We start from the raw sequence: 14,965 nt of genomic DNA, 5'->3' as shown, positions 1-14,965 counted from the left end.
TCCAGGCCGCAATCAAGAAGAAGGTGGAGAAACAGAGGAAGCAAGTTGAAATGGGTGTGGTGGAGGTATTTAACAGTAATTCAAGACCTAAAATGGGACAGAGAAAGAATCAGCCCCTCCATCCACCCAGCAGAAGTGGAGATGGTGAGGAGGAAGATGAGGAGGAGCCTGTTGAGACTGGGGAACAGAAGGAGAAGGAGGAACTCGACCTCAGACCTATCGTGGATTCTGTTTTTGGCCCAGTAAGAGTACACAATTCATATCACAAACACATACTGCCATTTCATGCCCTTCTACCTATAGCAGTCTCACTGTGATCCTAAACTAACTTCGTTTTTCACATTCTTTGTTGTGTTATTACAACCAAAACTGCTTATAGCCTATTCGTAATAGAACTAGAGTGGCTATACATCAAATTACTGAAGGCCCTAGCAGGTCTATGCTGATGAGCATTCCTTGTCCCTGCTCTGTTAGGTAACATTGTTGGTACATGATACGGACGGTGCCTTGTTGAGCTCCGCCAACTCATTTCTTTTCTATTCTAAGTGGCACTCACTGTGAGAGTAACTGTTACACTGTTACAACTTGAAAACCTTGAAGCTCAGAGTCAGACCCAACATTTATTTTGATTCAATGGTAACATATTCGTCATGATATATGACTAGCTGTATATTTCACCTGTATGGTACCCTTGGATGAATCTAATTGTTAATGCAATGAAAAAAATGTTTTCAAAAACATAGCATCATGTTGTGTAGTTTAACTCAAAAGTTTAAGTCAATTTTAAGTCCAAATATTATTTAAAATAATTTCACTGGAGCAAAGTCAAGCTGATTAAGTCACTGTGTTATTTAGTGTTATTCATATGTAATTATAGTCTTATTAATATTTTGAATAATTTTTTTCTTCTTAGTATTTATTTAATTTTACTTTAATTTTTAATAATTTTGTGATTTGGTTTTGTCAGTTTTCTTAGTTTTTATCAAGCATTACTAATTCAGGTTTAGTTGTTTTAGTTTTTAGTTTAAAGTTAAACTTAGTTTTAGTTATACTTTCTTCAGTTAGTTACAACATTTCTAACTTTTGTTGACATGTTTTGCTTATTAAATTATATTTCATATTTTACTTTTAGTTTTAGATAATGATAATAACTATAATTCAGTTTACTATTCAGTCATATTTTTAACTGAACCCAGTTAATTTAGATGTTACCACATGAAGTAAATTTTTTTGGTTGCCTCGGTTTGCCTTGGTTGACTTAACTTCATTAGCAGATAGGTGGTTAGGTGACTGTCAGGCATGAGATGACAGGTTAAGGAGCTGTTCTAACAAGCACATCTGTCCCCTTGTGGTTCACCCGCTCATGACCTGGTCTTAGCCTTGCGGTGTTGCATTCCTACACTAGGATAACCTTGCATCCAGTGCTTATCACTTGATATTGAGCTTGAATCACCAGCAGTGAGCACACTAGAAACCCAATCTTGCCCACTCACCTTTCTGGAAGAGGGATCATTGCTTGTATTGTCATAACTATTTAATTGGCTTGGAGACATATATAGCTACACACTAATTTAGGATGATGCATTCACTGAGTCATTGCATAAGCTGTGTATTAACAACTTTTCTTGCTTATACTCAAAAATACAAATAAAAATAATGAATTATTATAGGTTACATTTGTATTTATAATTTACATTTGCACAGTAATTATCATTAGAGCATTCACTGAAACTCTATCCATTAGTTTAAGTCACCTGAGAATGGGTATTGTTAGATAAAAGAGTTAACACATAGTTTAGGTTGACTAGTCTGACATCTGATTATCTTTAAGTCAATAAATAAGAGTTACTCTCCACCTAAATGGGAGGGTAAGCAAAAGAGAGTGTTTTATTTCAAAATTGATTTAATAATAAATTAAGTCCCCACTATACATATGGCAGTCTTCAAAAACAAGGCTCTCAAACTACGGAGAGGTTGATAGCTAGGTTTTATTTTCCATCTCTGGCCAGTTGATTTATGGCAACAAATTAAGGTGTTTTTTATCACAATGAATTTTAATAGATTCTATATAGCTATTAACACAGCTTTAAAGATAGTAGTTTAGGAAAGGGACTTTGAAAGGATTTGATGCCAAGGACCCCCAAATAAGATGATTGTGAGGCATCCACTTTCTAAAACATAAAGGCATATTTAGATTTTCATGTACATGTCAAGACCTATTTATGATGTGTGAGGAAAAAAACTTTATTGTTTGCAAAATTACATAAATATTTTAAATATTAAAAACATGTTTTAGTATTTTATATAATATAAATCAAATATTTTGCAGACTGGCAGTACCTCCTAGTGGCCACTACTTTAAGATCCTCATTCTAAAACAAACCAAACTGTCCTGACCTGTCTCTCTGTCACTACACACACAGAACACTATATGATTGCTAGTGAACACAAACACAGCTGGGACTCCAGTCCCACAATGCTCTGCTGCTCATAGAGTGACCTCGTCTGACTTGATTCTAATCTGTTGGCCCAAAAATGCAGACTTAAACAGATTCCTCCTCATACAAACCCCACTTCCGTCATGATGGTTATTATTATACACTATATTATACAATAAAAAGTAGCATTCATCTATTTGCTGATCTTTTTTGAAAACAACAAACCATAATGTTGGCACAGAAAAACATTTTAATACTCGAACAAGTATGTGTGTGTGGATTAGAGTAGATTATAGTTCTGACAGGCTGGTAACACAGGGCAATGTCACTGGGTTTAACTAAAATATGAGTGCGGATTAAAGAGTGGTTCTCTGTTCATCTTCCCAAAGGTGTGCTCTGATTAGTCCGGGATTATCACACGCACACACACAACTTTAACCTCAGTGATGAAAAGACATAATCAGTTTCTTTTTTTTAACCTTCTGTATTCTTCATTTCTCTTTCTCTGTCATCTTCTTCATAGTAATGCTACAAGCTAAGAACTCTTTCTTAGTGGTCTACCTATAATGGCTGTAATATCTGAGAACACTAATAAAAATGCTGCAATTTTTATCGCTAATTATATTCAGAGCACAACAATTTGAGTAAATTGAGTAAACATGAATTTCAGAATGTCTTAGTGTTTGGTTTGTCTTTGTTTTGCTTTAATAATGGACTCCACAGGTTTGGCTAAAGCCTGGTGATCATGTTCTCCAGCATGATTTTGAGATGATCATCTTGTGCTGCAACGTAAGAACACAAAGGGAGTCTGCATGAGCAGTCACAAATGTTATTTGATGAGTGACCTAGTAATAGTACACAATTGTTTACTTCAGTATGTTCACTACTTTTCTTTATTTTGTATAATGTTTCTTTGTTTAAAAATGTTCAAAGTCTTGAAACTTTGTTTTTACTTTTTAAATAATTTATTCTTTTTAAAATCATTTCAATATTTGATTTGTTATTAAATTTTGAAAACCAGATTTAAAATGTGGTGTCACGTCAAATAATTTAATGATATTTTAATGTTGAGCAATACAGTGTGAATTAAATGCACACTTATTTCGCACAATATGTACTTCAAACTCTCTGAAAAATAAAAATATTAGTCATTGAAAAATATTAGCAAAATGGATAAATATTGCAGATTAATCGACCACTGCTCTTTCTTGCACTTATTATTTGCTTCTCCTCGAATCTCCTTGTTCTCTTTTTCTCCCTCTCTGTACATCATCCTATGGCTCTCCGACTTTAATCTGAAATAGAGGGGGGGATTAAAAAAGCTTCTCATTCTCTCATCTAATTCTCACCCTCCCTTACGGCCCGCTCCTACTCTGCATCCCTCTCTTTCAGCTTGCAAATGAAATCATTTGCATGGGACTGCCATCTGTGAGGAAAGTGAGTGGATAGGGAAGAGAGGGAGAGACGTGGAGATTGATTAAGCGAGATATGAAGATGACAAGAATAGGTAAAAGTGTGCTTGTTTTATGAAACATAATGTTATTTGTATTTTGCTTTTGCTTTGTCGGATAGTTATAAGAGAAGGGTCTAAGATGAGAAAGAATGCAAAGGTTTATAGATACATTTGTTGGGTTGGTTTTCGAAACTAAACAATGTGGACTTTTAAGTAGCTTAATATGGAAGCAGGTGAGTGTTGTATTGTCAGTCCACTCGATAAATTAATTATATAAAAAGGGCAGAAGAGGAGAGGTGGGAATCTTCATTGAGGACTAAGGCATGGGAAACTGCACCAAACCATCCCTGAAAAACAAAATTAAAAAGGTAAGAGAAACATATTTAAAGGTCAGGGCCTATATATCGGGGGACTGTGTTTTTGTGTTAATTGTAATATTGAAATGAGTGGGAGACGAATCATACTTTAAAACTTAATAACTCTTAGATATATTGTAAAGATAGTAATCAGTATTTCAGTAAAATTATAATACTTCAGTAGTTTAAGGACGTGTCAAACAAATTGACTAAACGTGCTTAATTAGAGATTATGTCTCAAGTAAAATGTGGCCCCACCCTAAGGGTGTGGCTGAGGGTAAAGGGGCTGGGCCAGTGGTGCCAGGGCCCCGCCCACCCGGAGAAGCAGACGGAGAAAATGAAGTAACTTCTGAGTTTAAGGGGCCTCTGAATGCACTAGTCCAAAACTGCACCATGCTGCATAACATCGTTGGACCAGCATGCATCTTCCTAAGACAGGGCTTCACAAAGTCACAGCTCGTATGTACCATGAAAAACTGAAAACACAGTGTTTCAGCATCTACATTCTCCCCTTGCATTCATCCAAAAGATCATCTGAGCTATTTCAGCAGTTATCTCATCATCGTTGTCAATCATCCACATTTCACTCCCTCCTCTAGTGTGATGTAAAAGATCATGCGGACAGTTGAAAGAAATGTAATCCTTTATGCAACCTTAAAGTGGTAAAAAAAAAAGCTGATTGTTAGGTTAAAGCCTATTTTGAATCCCAGATTTTTAATCTGGTCTCAGACGTCAAAACATTTATAAATTAATTATTAATTATTATTAATTATTTGATGGTAATTGAATGTTGAGCAATACAGAGTGAATTAAATGTACTCTTATTTTGCACCATATGTACTCCAAACTCTCTGAAAAAGAAAAACATTAGTCATTGAAAAATTGCAAAATGGCAGAATATCACCCGATTAATTGACCACTGCTCTTTCTTGCACTTATTATTTATTTCTCCTCGAAACCCCCTGTGCTCTTTATTTCTCCTTTTCTGTACATCATCCCATGCTCTCTGTCATTAATCTGAACTAGGGGGGATTAAAAAAGCTTCTCGTTTTCTCGTCTAATTCTCACCCTCCCCTTACCTCCCCCTCCTGCTCTGCATCTCTCTCTTTCAGCCTGCAAACGAAATCATTTGCATGGGACTGCAATCTGTGAGGAAAGTGAGTGGATAGGGAAGAGAGGGAGAGACGTGGAGATTGATTAAGCGAGATATGAAGATGACAAGAATAGGTAAAAGTGTGCTTGTTTTATGAAACATAATGTTATTTGTATTTTGCTTTTGCTTTGTCGGATAGTTATAAGAGAAGGGTCTAAGATGAGAAAGAATGCAAAGGTTTATAGATACATTTGTTGGGTTGGTTTTCGAAACTAAACAATGTGGACTTTTAAGTAGCTTAATATGGAAGCAGGTGAGTGTTGTATTGTCAGTCCACTCGATAAATTAATTATATAAAAAGGGCAGAAGAGGAGAGGTGGGAATCTTCATTGAGGACTAAGGCATGGGAAACTGCACCAAACCATCCCTGAAAAACAAAATTAAAAAGGTAAGAGAAACATATTTAAAGGTCAGGGCCTATATATCGGGGGACTGTGTTTTTGTGTTAATTGTAATATTGAAATGAGTGGGAGACGAATCATACTTTAAAACTTAATAACTCTTAGATATATTGTAAAGATAGTAATCAGTATTTCAGTAAAATTATAATACTTCAGTAGTTTAAGGACGTGTCAAACAAATTGACTAAACGTGCTTAATTAGATTATGTCTCAAGTAAAATGTGGCCCCACCCTAAGGGTGTGGCTGAGGGTAAAGGGGCTGGGCCAGTGGTGCCAGGGCCCCGCCCACCCGGAGAAGCAGACGGAGAAAATGAAGTAACTTCTGAGTTTAAGGGGCCTCTGAATGCACTAGTCCAAAACTGCACCATGCTGCATAACATCGTTGGACCAGCATGCATCTTCCTAAGACAGGGCTTCGCAAAGTCACAGCTCGTATGTACCATGAAAAACTGAAAACACAGTGTTTCAGCATCTACATTCTCCCCTTGCATTCATCCAAAAGATCATCTGAGCTATTTCAGCAGTTATCTCATCATCGTTGTCAATCATCCACATTTCACTCCCTCCTCTAGTGTGATGTAAAAGATCATGCGGACAGTTGAAAGAAATGTAATCCTTTATGCAACCTTAAAGTGGTAAAAAAAAAAGCTGATTGTTAGGTTAAAGCCTATTTGTTTGGCCGCCATAAAAACAATGCTACCACTCAAACAGTACGTGGGGAACAGTACGATTTGATCTGTTATACTCATACACACACACATATACATACATAAATAAAACTGTTGATTCTGGTCCTCAAATCTGAGTGGCTCCTTCATTTTTACGTAAACATATCTGTTATGCTGAATGAATGATAATGGAATATTATTTCACCCATATTTTGACATTTTATTCTCACAAAAAAAATCTATCTATATGAATTAAAAATTAAGCAGCACAACTTTTTTCAACACTGATATTCTATGTAATATTTATAAATAAATATATAATAATTTTATCCATAAAAAATGTCTCTTGTTGAGATGAATGACACATTTTAACAATGCTTTGTATTAAAAAGACATGTGAGGATACTCGGTTAACTAAAGGATTTAGCACTGAATTTGTGGCATATGTAATCCACCGGTTTATACGAATGCGTGTGTGTGTACTATATGGTATTGGGTATTATACACAAAGCTGTAAATGGAAAAGAGAATCATCTGTGGGATTTTCTCATATGGCACTCCGTTTAACCTCATCCTCTCTCTGGACAATGTGTTGTGTCTTTCTCTGGGTCCTCCTCAAGTTAAACCCCCAAATCTACTTATCTTTTAGCTGTTGTCAGGCAACTTTCACTTATAATCTAGTGACTACCCATTTCACTACATTACCAGTCCTCAAACAACTTTCTCATTTCCACATCCCCACCCAAGTGTTTTGTTTGAGTCTATTTGATGATTCAGAGAGATAATGTCAAACAGAGACATGTCTTCAAATGCATCAGTGTTTAACATCTTTCTTATCTGTCTTAATTTAACAGGACAGGGAACTGCGGCCAGAAGAGATAGAAGGTATTCACAGAAACCACACACCTCACATAAGAGTGAGAAAACATCATGTTCATGCATTTCATCACCTCTATCCTTGTGTTCATGCAGAACTAAGAGAAGCCTTTAAAGAGTTTGATAGGAACAAAGGCTACATCAACTGCAGGGACCTGGGAGAATGCATGCGGACGATGGGATACATGCCAACAGAGATGGAACTCATTGAACTGAGTCAACAAATAGGTGAGTTAAATCATCCCTCAGAGAGCATTTATGATCTGTGTGCCTTCATGCAAACATTATCGTACTGTATTATAGTTTAAATGTCTGAGACCATGTTAAAAATATTGGATTTTGAACATTTTGAATTTTGAAAAAAAATAAAAATAAAAAATAATAATAATAATAAAATATATAATAATAAATATTAAACATTTGTATTAAATTAAAGAAAAAAAAACAAATATTTGAAGACATATATTCCTGTATTTTTTAGGTGGGGGTAAAATTGACTTTGAGGACTTTGTGGAGCTTATGGGCCCCAAAATGCTGGCAGAGACAGCAGACATGATTGGAGTCAAGGAGCTGAGAGATGCCTTTAAAGAGGTAAACACACTCACTTACACATGTACCACTGTGCTGACTGCAGCTGTCAGTGGCCTTAAAGGGGTCATATGATGCGATTTCAATTTTTCCTTTCTCTTTGAAGTGTTACAAGCTCTTGGTGCATAAAGAAGATCTGTAAAGTTGCAAAGACTAAAGTCTCAAATCCAAAGAGATATTCTTTATAAAAGTTAAGAGTCAGCCACGCCTACCTAAAACGGCTCGTTCTAACACGCCCCCACATATCTACGTCGCTCTGTGGGAAGATTTGCATAACGCCGCCCAAATGTTCACGCAAAGAAAGAAGGCGTAACTTTTATTCTCGCTGTAGTATTGTTGCTGCCGCCATGTCGTGAAGACGCTGTGTGCTTCGTTGTAAAAGCGAAACTACTTTGTTTGGTCTTCCAAAAGAGGACGATATCTGCTTCGTCATGCCTAGAGCTGATCCGTGCTGGTCGCTGAGGAAATACAACAACTTTGCGCTGTGGATCACCGGATCGGCTTTCACCGTGGACGAAGCAGGAGTCCAGCCCGGGGTCGTCACATGTCCTTCCGGACGGTCCTTCGTCTAAATCGTTCTCAAGCCCGCGCTTCTGCTCACTCTAACCCTCCCGCCGTTCCTCACTCTAGCCGCCGGTCTCTGCTCACTGTAGGCCGCGGTGTGTGATGCTGTTGTGTAAAATAATGTTCTTTTTAGCAGCATCATATGACCCCTTTAACGGCAATTTACTGCTGTGCAGTTTGACTCCAATGGAGATGGGCAAATCAGCATCACAGAACTGAGAGAAGCCATGAAGAAGCTAATGGGGGAGCAGCTAAATTCCGGGGATACTGACGATATACTTTGTGATGCTGACCTCAATGGGGACGGACTTGTTGATTTTGAAGGTAAAGGAATGATGGACAAATAATGACAACTAATACTTGCTTTTCTTAACATTTTTAGTTTACCTCACTGAATATTCTTTTCTGTTTTCTTTTTGTTTTGTTCTTCCTCACTCAATTTTCCAGAGTTTGTGAGGATGATGTCACGCTGATGGAAGCCACACAGAGAGACTTTATTTTCATCATGAGACTCTAAGAGGGACACATGGTGCAGCAATCTGAATTTTTCAACATGCCTCAAGAGATACAATTTGTAAAAAATTATGTTTCATTTTATTTATTAAATAAGCATTATTATGCAAAAGAGCAATGTCTCATTTCAATAGAGTAATGTTGTAAATGTACTGTTTAACTGGTAGGCCTATTTTCAAAGTTGTATTTGTCTGATTACCAGTGTATTGAATTTGTAGTGTGCTTTTTAAAAAAAAATCATTTAATTACAGTGGTTTGTTAATTACCTGTTTATGCCTCTTCTTCTTAAAATTTATACCCATGAAATCAATTAATTTTTTTTTTCTTTTGGTATGCAAAGTCTTTCAGAAATGGTAATGTGACAGTTTACGTCACTGGTATCGTCTGACTGCAGGGTTGTTGAGTTGTACTGACAGACTTCAGCTTTCTTTTGTTTGGGCACACTTACCGGCCCCTTGGACGTTTGACGGTCTGACTTGTCTTTCTTTCTTGTAGAAACAAGTGGTAATGTGAGGCTTCCTGCTTGCGTTACTTGTATCATCTGACTCTGAACTCGGACAGAACGGTAGGCTAGATGACAGAAGTGCACTTCTTTTCAGTGTATTTAAAATAAATTTAATCAGACACGTCATTTTGCACCGTTTGGACCACCGCTTCAGTTTTTTCCAGTGCACTTAACGCTATGGTTGAGGGCTCATATATTTACGTAATACAAGAATGTATGAAGTGTGGAATGATCTAAAATAGAGAACTATATATATATATATATATATATATACACAGTATAGGCTATACATGGATCTTTTGAGATCTGGTACAAATTATGACATACAAAAATACATAGGCTATAGGGTCCGTGTACGTTTTGATCATTTAATCTCCTATTTGGAATGCAATAACGAGAAATAAACGGCTCCGAAATAATCTGTCAGCATACTGTAACTCGCATTAAAGGGGTCACTTGCAAGTCGCAGCAGCACGAATTATGTGCCCAGCAAAATCTGATTAAAATATTATGCGTAATTAACAGTGAGTGGTGGTTTCAGACATTATAGTGCCGCACTCGTACTGACTCTCATTCTGCCTGAAAGAATGAAAAGACCGTAGCCTACTGAAGGCGGAGCGATTCGACCAATCAGATGAAAGGAGCGTTTCAGCGCCGCCCACACGTGCGAATGAAATATTGAAACCATAAACCGAATTTTAAACCCCAAACGAAAAATGTTAAACAAAACGGAAAAACGAATAAACGAGCCGTTTTTCCATTTCTCGTTATTGCATTCCAAATAGGAGATGAAATGATCAAAACGTACACGGACCCTATAGGCTCATATGTATTAATCATTAAAAGATCGCGATCTCGAGTTATACACACACAATCTTATTGCTATGACGATGATTCCACTACGTATATTAAACATTTGAAATCACAATCATCGGAATAAACCTGCTTTCTGCTGTTCCAGAGAGAGCAGCGCTCATCGTGTAAGCTTTATGTTTGAAACAGCTTCACAAACAGTCTACAGTAGGTTACATTTCTGTGTTGCAAACATTAAATACTAATAACGAAAGTATTGGGATAAAAGTTTATAGTCCGGATATAGCTGATGTTGCGGCAGCCGCGTTCAAAATGAGAAACTGACCTTTGGAACTCATGTTACGCTTCAAATAAAGATTGTTGGCCTATATGTTACATTATGCCAGTAGGTAGCGACCAGTGACTGTTAAAATAGCTACATTTGATGTCTAATTCATTCAATCAAGAGATTCGTTCAAAAACGATCGAATCAAGTTCATTCATTTATTTCAAATATTTTTTTTTACATATTTTTTATTTTTAATAGACTCATTTATAACATTAAATAAAACATTTTGTAAGAAACCTAAGTGAATTAGCCTATATATTATTTTGTTTTTGTCTAATGTTTTGTTTTCAGAATCGTGGGAGAACCGTGATCTCTATTCTAAAAATAAATTATCCAGAGTCATAGCTTAATAAATAATATCTGACATCTAACTAATAGCCTACTATTACTGTTTCTAATAGCCTATTAAAATGTAGACTAATGTACAATCTTACAGACTTTGTGTAGTACAACAACAAGGATTTGGTACACTTATAATGCATTATAATGCCGTTTCTCCAGTGTGCAAAGTTCTGCAAAAAATTATATATATAAAAAATATATATATATATATATTTGTTATATTTAGATAGGCCTAGATGAGTGATGTAAGCTCATCACGCGGGTTTCCATTCAGTGCAGAAAGATGAATGCATGGAAATACCGCCATCTTGTGGCTGGGTCTTAAAAAAAAGAATGTTCAGCTCACATGTTGTTCATGAAAACAAAAATTCAAATGCTTTATTTTCCCTAAATCTAATTCAGTATATATATCAGTTAGATGCAGTGATGAACGGGGTCCACTAAACATCCAAGATGGCTGCTAGTTGTTGTAAACGTATTTCACATGAGTTATATTAAAATAATGTTACTTAATTAAAATGCTAAAAATGAGGATGTAAGCCTACAACATGTAAACTGACATGTTTCACAAATGCACCTTTTTCCCCTTCCTATTACTGCAAGTTTCATCACAAGTCTCATGATTTTTATTGACAGCCATGATGACAGATTCACAAAGACAAAAGTTTGGTATCAAGCTTTTAGCATTTTATTCAAAAGGTGACCAGGATTCTGTACAGCAGGCAAAGGGAGATTTCTAGGGAACAGGAGCTTTCCTCTCCTCATCCCTTTATCTCTCCCTCTCTCTTTCCATCCTCCTGGGGAAAGGGGGATTCGAGTCGGGGAAAGAACAGATGACAAAAAATTGAAATAAATTATGGAAGGAAAAAAAGAAGCCATGCAGGAGAGAAAGAGAGGAGAGGAACTAGGGAGGAAGAGGGAAGTGTTTTTATTGGTGTCTCCATCCGACACAGAGACACTCAGAGGCCTGGGAGAATCACAGCCCCGCTGGGCTTTAACAGCTTGACAGACACAGACTGCAATGTGAGCCAGGGAGTCTGTCACCCCGAAAACATCTGCCCCTTCATAACGGCAACACAGGGAAGATGCAGCCTCTCAGATGTCTCTCCTTCCTCCTGTGCCCCTCTCCCTCTGCTCCACCTCTCCTCTTCCTCTCCTGGTCTGGCCCTCACTTGCTGGCCATGGTGTAGCAGCCATGTGGGTGCCACTGCATGTCACGGATACGCCTCACAGACTGAAACTGAGGGCAACGGGCACCATACTCGTTAAAGTGTCTGTATTCACCCTTCTCCAGCAGGTACTGGCTGCCACGGTATCCGGGGTACTGATAGCCCACCCAGCTGAAGAAAACAAAGAGGTTAGTTTGTGCTCCCTTGATACTGTACTATGCATAAACTCAATTATAAATTTAAACCAGGGTTATTAAACTAAAAACATAAAAAATATTTTTGTAAATAAAATATTTTTACAATATATTTTTTCTATTTTTAATTATTTTCTTTCAGCTAGTTTCCAAGGCAAAACTTATCTTTTTCATTTAGTTGTACTGAAATAAAATTAATAAAAACTATAAAGACTTAAAAAAAAAAAAAAAACTAATTAAAATGACAAAACACAACAAAATTACGAAAACTTTAACTAAAATGAAAATGAAAATGGAGACTATAAATATAAACTAAAACCATGAAAAAAACATTTTGGAAAAAAATAAAATAAAATACTTTTTTTAGTTAGCGCACCCTTGATAATACACTATGTAAACTCATTTATATATTTAAATCAGGGTTATTATAGTACACTAAAATCATTAAAATAAGATTTTCATAAATAAATAAAATATTTTTACAATATAATTATTTTATTTCAGCTAGTTGCCAAGGCAACATTACTCTTTTTTGGTTAATAACTTTTGATGTACTAAAACGACTAAAGCTGAAATAAAAATGAATAAAAACTATATAGACATAAAAAAAATCTAACAAAAATGACAAAAACAAAACAAATTAAAATGACTAAAACTTTAAAACTTTCAAAACTTAAAAAAAAATAATAATAAAAAGGAAAATATACTATAAATATAAATATAAAAGCCAAATAAAAATATTCATAAAAATAGTATCTCAATTATGCATCTAGTATCTTAAGCATCTTGTTGAGCAAGATATGTTAATGTTATATTTATCTCTATTATCTCTATTAAGTATTTCTTCTAGTTTACAGTTTAATAAGTTCTTGACAGCCACGTTTGTCAGTACTGACAAGCTTTTGGGATCACTACAAGCGCACAGAAGTTTGACCAAGTGAAACCTTGGGCTAAAGATACTTTGCACTTACGTTCCACAGCTGACCATGATGCTGCCAACTCTGTCGGTGAATCCGTAAGAGAATAGACTAGGAACGTCATCATCCATGATCTCCATCTTGCGGCCCTTGTACTCGCCCACCTCATACAGGCAGATCTTGTGCTTCTCAGGGTCCTGCAGGAGAAAACGCGATGAATGCGTTGTGAAAGCATTCAAATAATAGGCCTAAAGTTGTGAGAGCATTTACACACCATTCTGACTGGTCTGAAGGAAAGCAGGTAGTCGTTCTTCTGGCAGTTGCTCCAAGAATCCCAACGAGGATACTCACCCTTCTCCAGGATGTAGAAGTTCATCTGCTCAAAGCCCACAAAACTGCAGAGAGCACATGAAGAGGTGAGTGAGATTTGTTATTCTTTCTAAATCATACGTGTTTAATATAGATGCAGAGATGCTTACGGGCCACACTCCACACGTAGTGAGCGAACTCTGTCCATGCCCATTTCACAAACATTCATGCACTCAGCGTTAATCTCAATCATGCGTCCCTGAAAGTTCTCCTGGTCGAACACATACATCTAATAGAAAGAGAGAAACCTATTATTAGCATTTTAAATCGATGTCCAAGCAGACATTCACATGTGTATGTTTATCTGAAAGCTTTACCTTGTAGGACATCATGCCCATCTCAGACTTCTTGCTCTGGGCTGCCTTGCCGTCGGTCTGGGAGGCAGTCTTTTTTTCTCCACTGGAAGACATGGCACCTGGGGTAAAATTAATAATAGAGAATTAAAAGAAGGAATATTCATATAACTGTAATATGGCTCAGAAATTAGAGATAAAACTGAGATTGAGAGAAATGAATAAAGAAATGGCAGGGCTGACCACTATAAAATATTTGATGCTAGAAGAGAGGGATGAAGTGTTTTAGGAGATGAAAAAGACAAAAAACATATGTTTGGAATGGATGTAAGGGGTCTTTGGGGGAAACAAAGTGGTAGGGACAAAGGGAAGTGTGTTGGTGTTGATGATGGTGATGCAAATCAAAACTTCTTGCCTCTTATACTCTCCAAGCTGTTAGGTTAAAGTTGAATGTGTATGTGTGAGTGGATATTCTGCTTACCTGTGTTCAGTGAGTGTGTGTGTCCGTACCCAGGGTTCACTCTGAGAGTGTTTGCGTCTGACTGTGCTCTCAGCTCTTATACCCTGGCGCTGAGTCTGTGAGGATTACACTGAAACAATCAAACATGCCGTGTTCAGCATACTTCACAGAAAAGAAGCCCCTCATCATCAGCACAGAGTGAGAAAAAGAGTATATGTGAGAGGCAGAAAGGAAAATAATTCAGCAACCGAGTTCCAACTTCAAACATATCACCACACACGCTTGGACATTCAAGCCTAGTAAATAAACAATATGGGGGACAAAAATCTATTTTTAGAGAGACTGAAATTGAACTAATAACTGAAAGTGACCCTTTTTTATACCACTTTACCAATGATTTAACAGTGGTTTACACAATTTTTATATTATCAGTACATTTTGGGCTAAGGATGTATCATATATGTAGCACACTGGGGAGACAAACAAACAAACAAACAATAAATAAATAAAATAAAAGGATTTAATTATTAAAATAAAAATATACGTTTATAAATTTGTGTTATCC

At 36.5% G+C, this 14,965-nt stretch overlaps 2 protein-coding genes across 6 annotated transcripts; one reads left to right on the top strand and one right to left on the bottom strand.

The window, feature by feature from the left end:
• Positions 1-9,202, top strand: LOC107741228 (calcium-binding protein 2-like). Of its 5 annotated transcripts, XM_016553913.1 has the most exons (8): positions 163-242; positions 3,831-4,259; positions 4,512-4,706; positions 7,324-7,354; positions 7,442-7,573; positions 7,827-7,936; positions 8,674-8,821; positions 8,945-9,202. In XM_016553913.1, the coding sequence occupies exons 2-8, from the start codon at positions 4,215-4,217 to the stop codon at positions 8,968-8,970; spliced, it is 687 nt and encodes a 228-aa protein (XP_016409399.1). In that variant the 5' UTR covers positions 163-242; positions 3,831-4,214; the 3' UTR covers positions 8,971-9,202. The 5 variants fall into 5 exon arrangements, with proteins under 5 accessions (XP_016409416.1, XP_016409399.1, XP_016409392.1 ...); XM_016553906.1 differs by lacking the exons at positions 163-242; positions 3,831-4,259; positions 4,512-4,706 and adding exons at positions 5,400-5,788; positions 6,039-6,233; XM_016553930.1 differs by lacking the exons at positions 3,831-4,259; positions 4,512-4,706 and having other exon boundaries at positions 1-242.
• Positions 9,203-11,663: 2,461 nt separating this feature from the next.
• Positions 11,664-14,524, bottom strand: LOC107741212 (beta-crystallin B1-like). Its single transcript, XM_016553883.1, has 6 exons — positions 14,422-14,524; positions 13,965-14,062; positions 13,758-13,876; positions 13,553-13,673; positions 13,333-13,475; positions 11,664-12,338 (listed from the first exon to the last, which is right to left on the bottom strand). Exons 2-6 carry the CDS (start codon positions 14,055-14,057, stop codon positions 12,167-12,169), a joined length of 648 nt encoding a protein of 215 aa, XP_016409369.1. The 5' UTR covers positions 14,058-14,062; positions 14,422-14,524; the 3' UTR covers positions 11,664-12,166.
• Positions 14,525-14,965: the final 441 nt, after the last annotated feature.

Source organism: Sinocyclocheilus rhinocerous, unplaced genomic scaffold, assembly GCF_001515625.1.
Source record: "Sinocyclocheilus rhinocerous isolate Xijiao unplaced genomic scaffold, SAMN03320098_v1.1 scaffold431, whole genome shotgun sequence".
NCBI classification, from domain to species: domain Eukaryota; kingdom Metazoa; phylum Chordata; class Actinopteri; order Cypriniformes; family Cyprinidae; genus Sinocyclocheilus; species Sinocyclocheilus rhinocerous.
This window is presented reverse-complemented; position numbering and strand designations above follow the sequence as displayed.

Excerpts from the sequence above, each read along its gene's own strand:
- LOC107741228 (XM_016553913.1), top strand. The coding sequence starts at position 4,215 with ATGGGAAACTGCACCAAACCATCCCTGAAAAACAAAATTAAAAAG. Across the intron at positions 4,260-4,511 it reads TGAAAAACAAAATTAAAAAG|GGTGTGGCTGAGGGTAAAGG; the intron begins GTAAGAGAAACA and ends CCCCACCCTAAG. Across the intron at positions 7,937-8,673 it reads TGAGAGATGCCTTTAAAGAG|TTTGACTCCAATGGAGATGG; the intron begins GTAAACACACTC and ends ACTGCTGTGCAG.
- LOC107741212 (XM_016553883.1), bottom strand. The coding sequence starts at position 14,057 with ATGTCTTCCAGTGGAGAAAAAAAGACTGCCTCCCAGACCGACGGCAAG. Across the intron at positions 13,877-13,964 it reads TGGGCATGATGTCCTACAAG|ATGTATGTGTTCGACCAGGA; the intron begins GTAAAGCTTTCA and ends TCTTTCTATTAG. Across the intron at positions 13,674-13,757 it reads CTACGTGTGGAGTGTGGCCC|TTTTGTGGGCTTTGAGCAGA; the intron begins GTAAGCATCTCT and ends TGCTCTCTGCAG.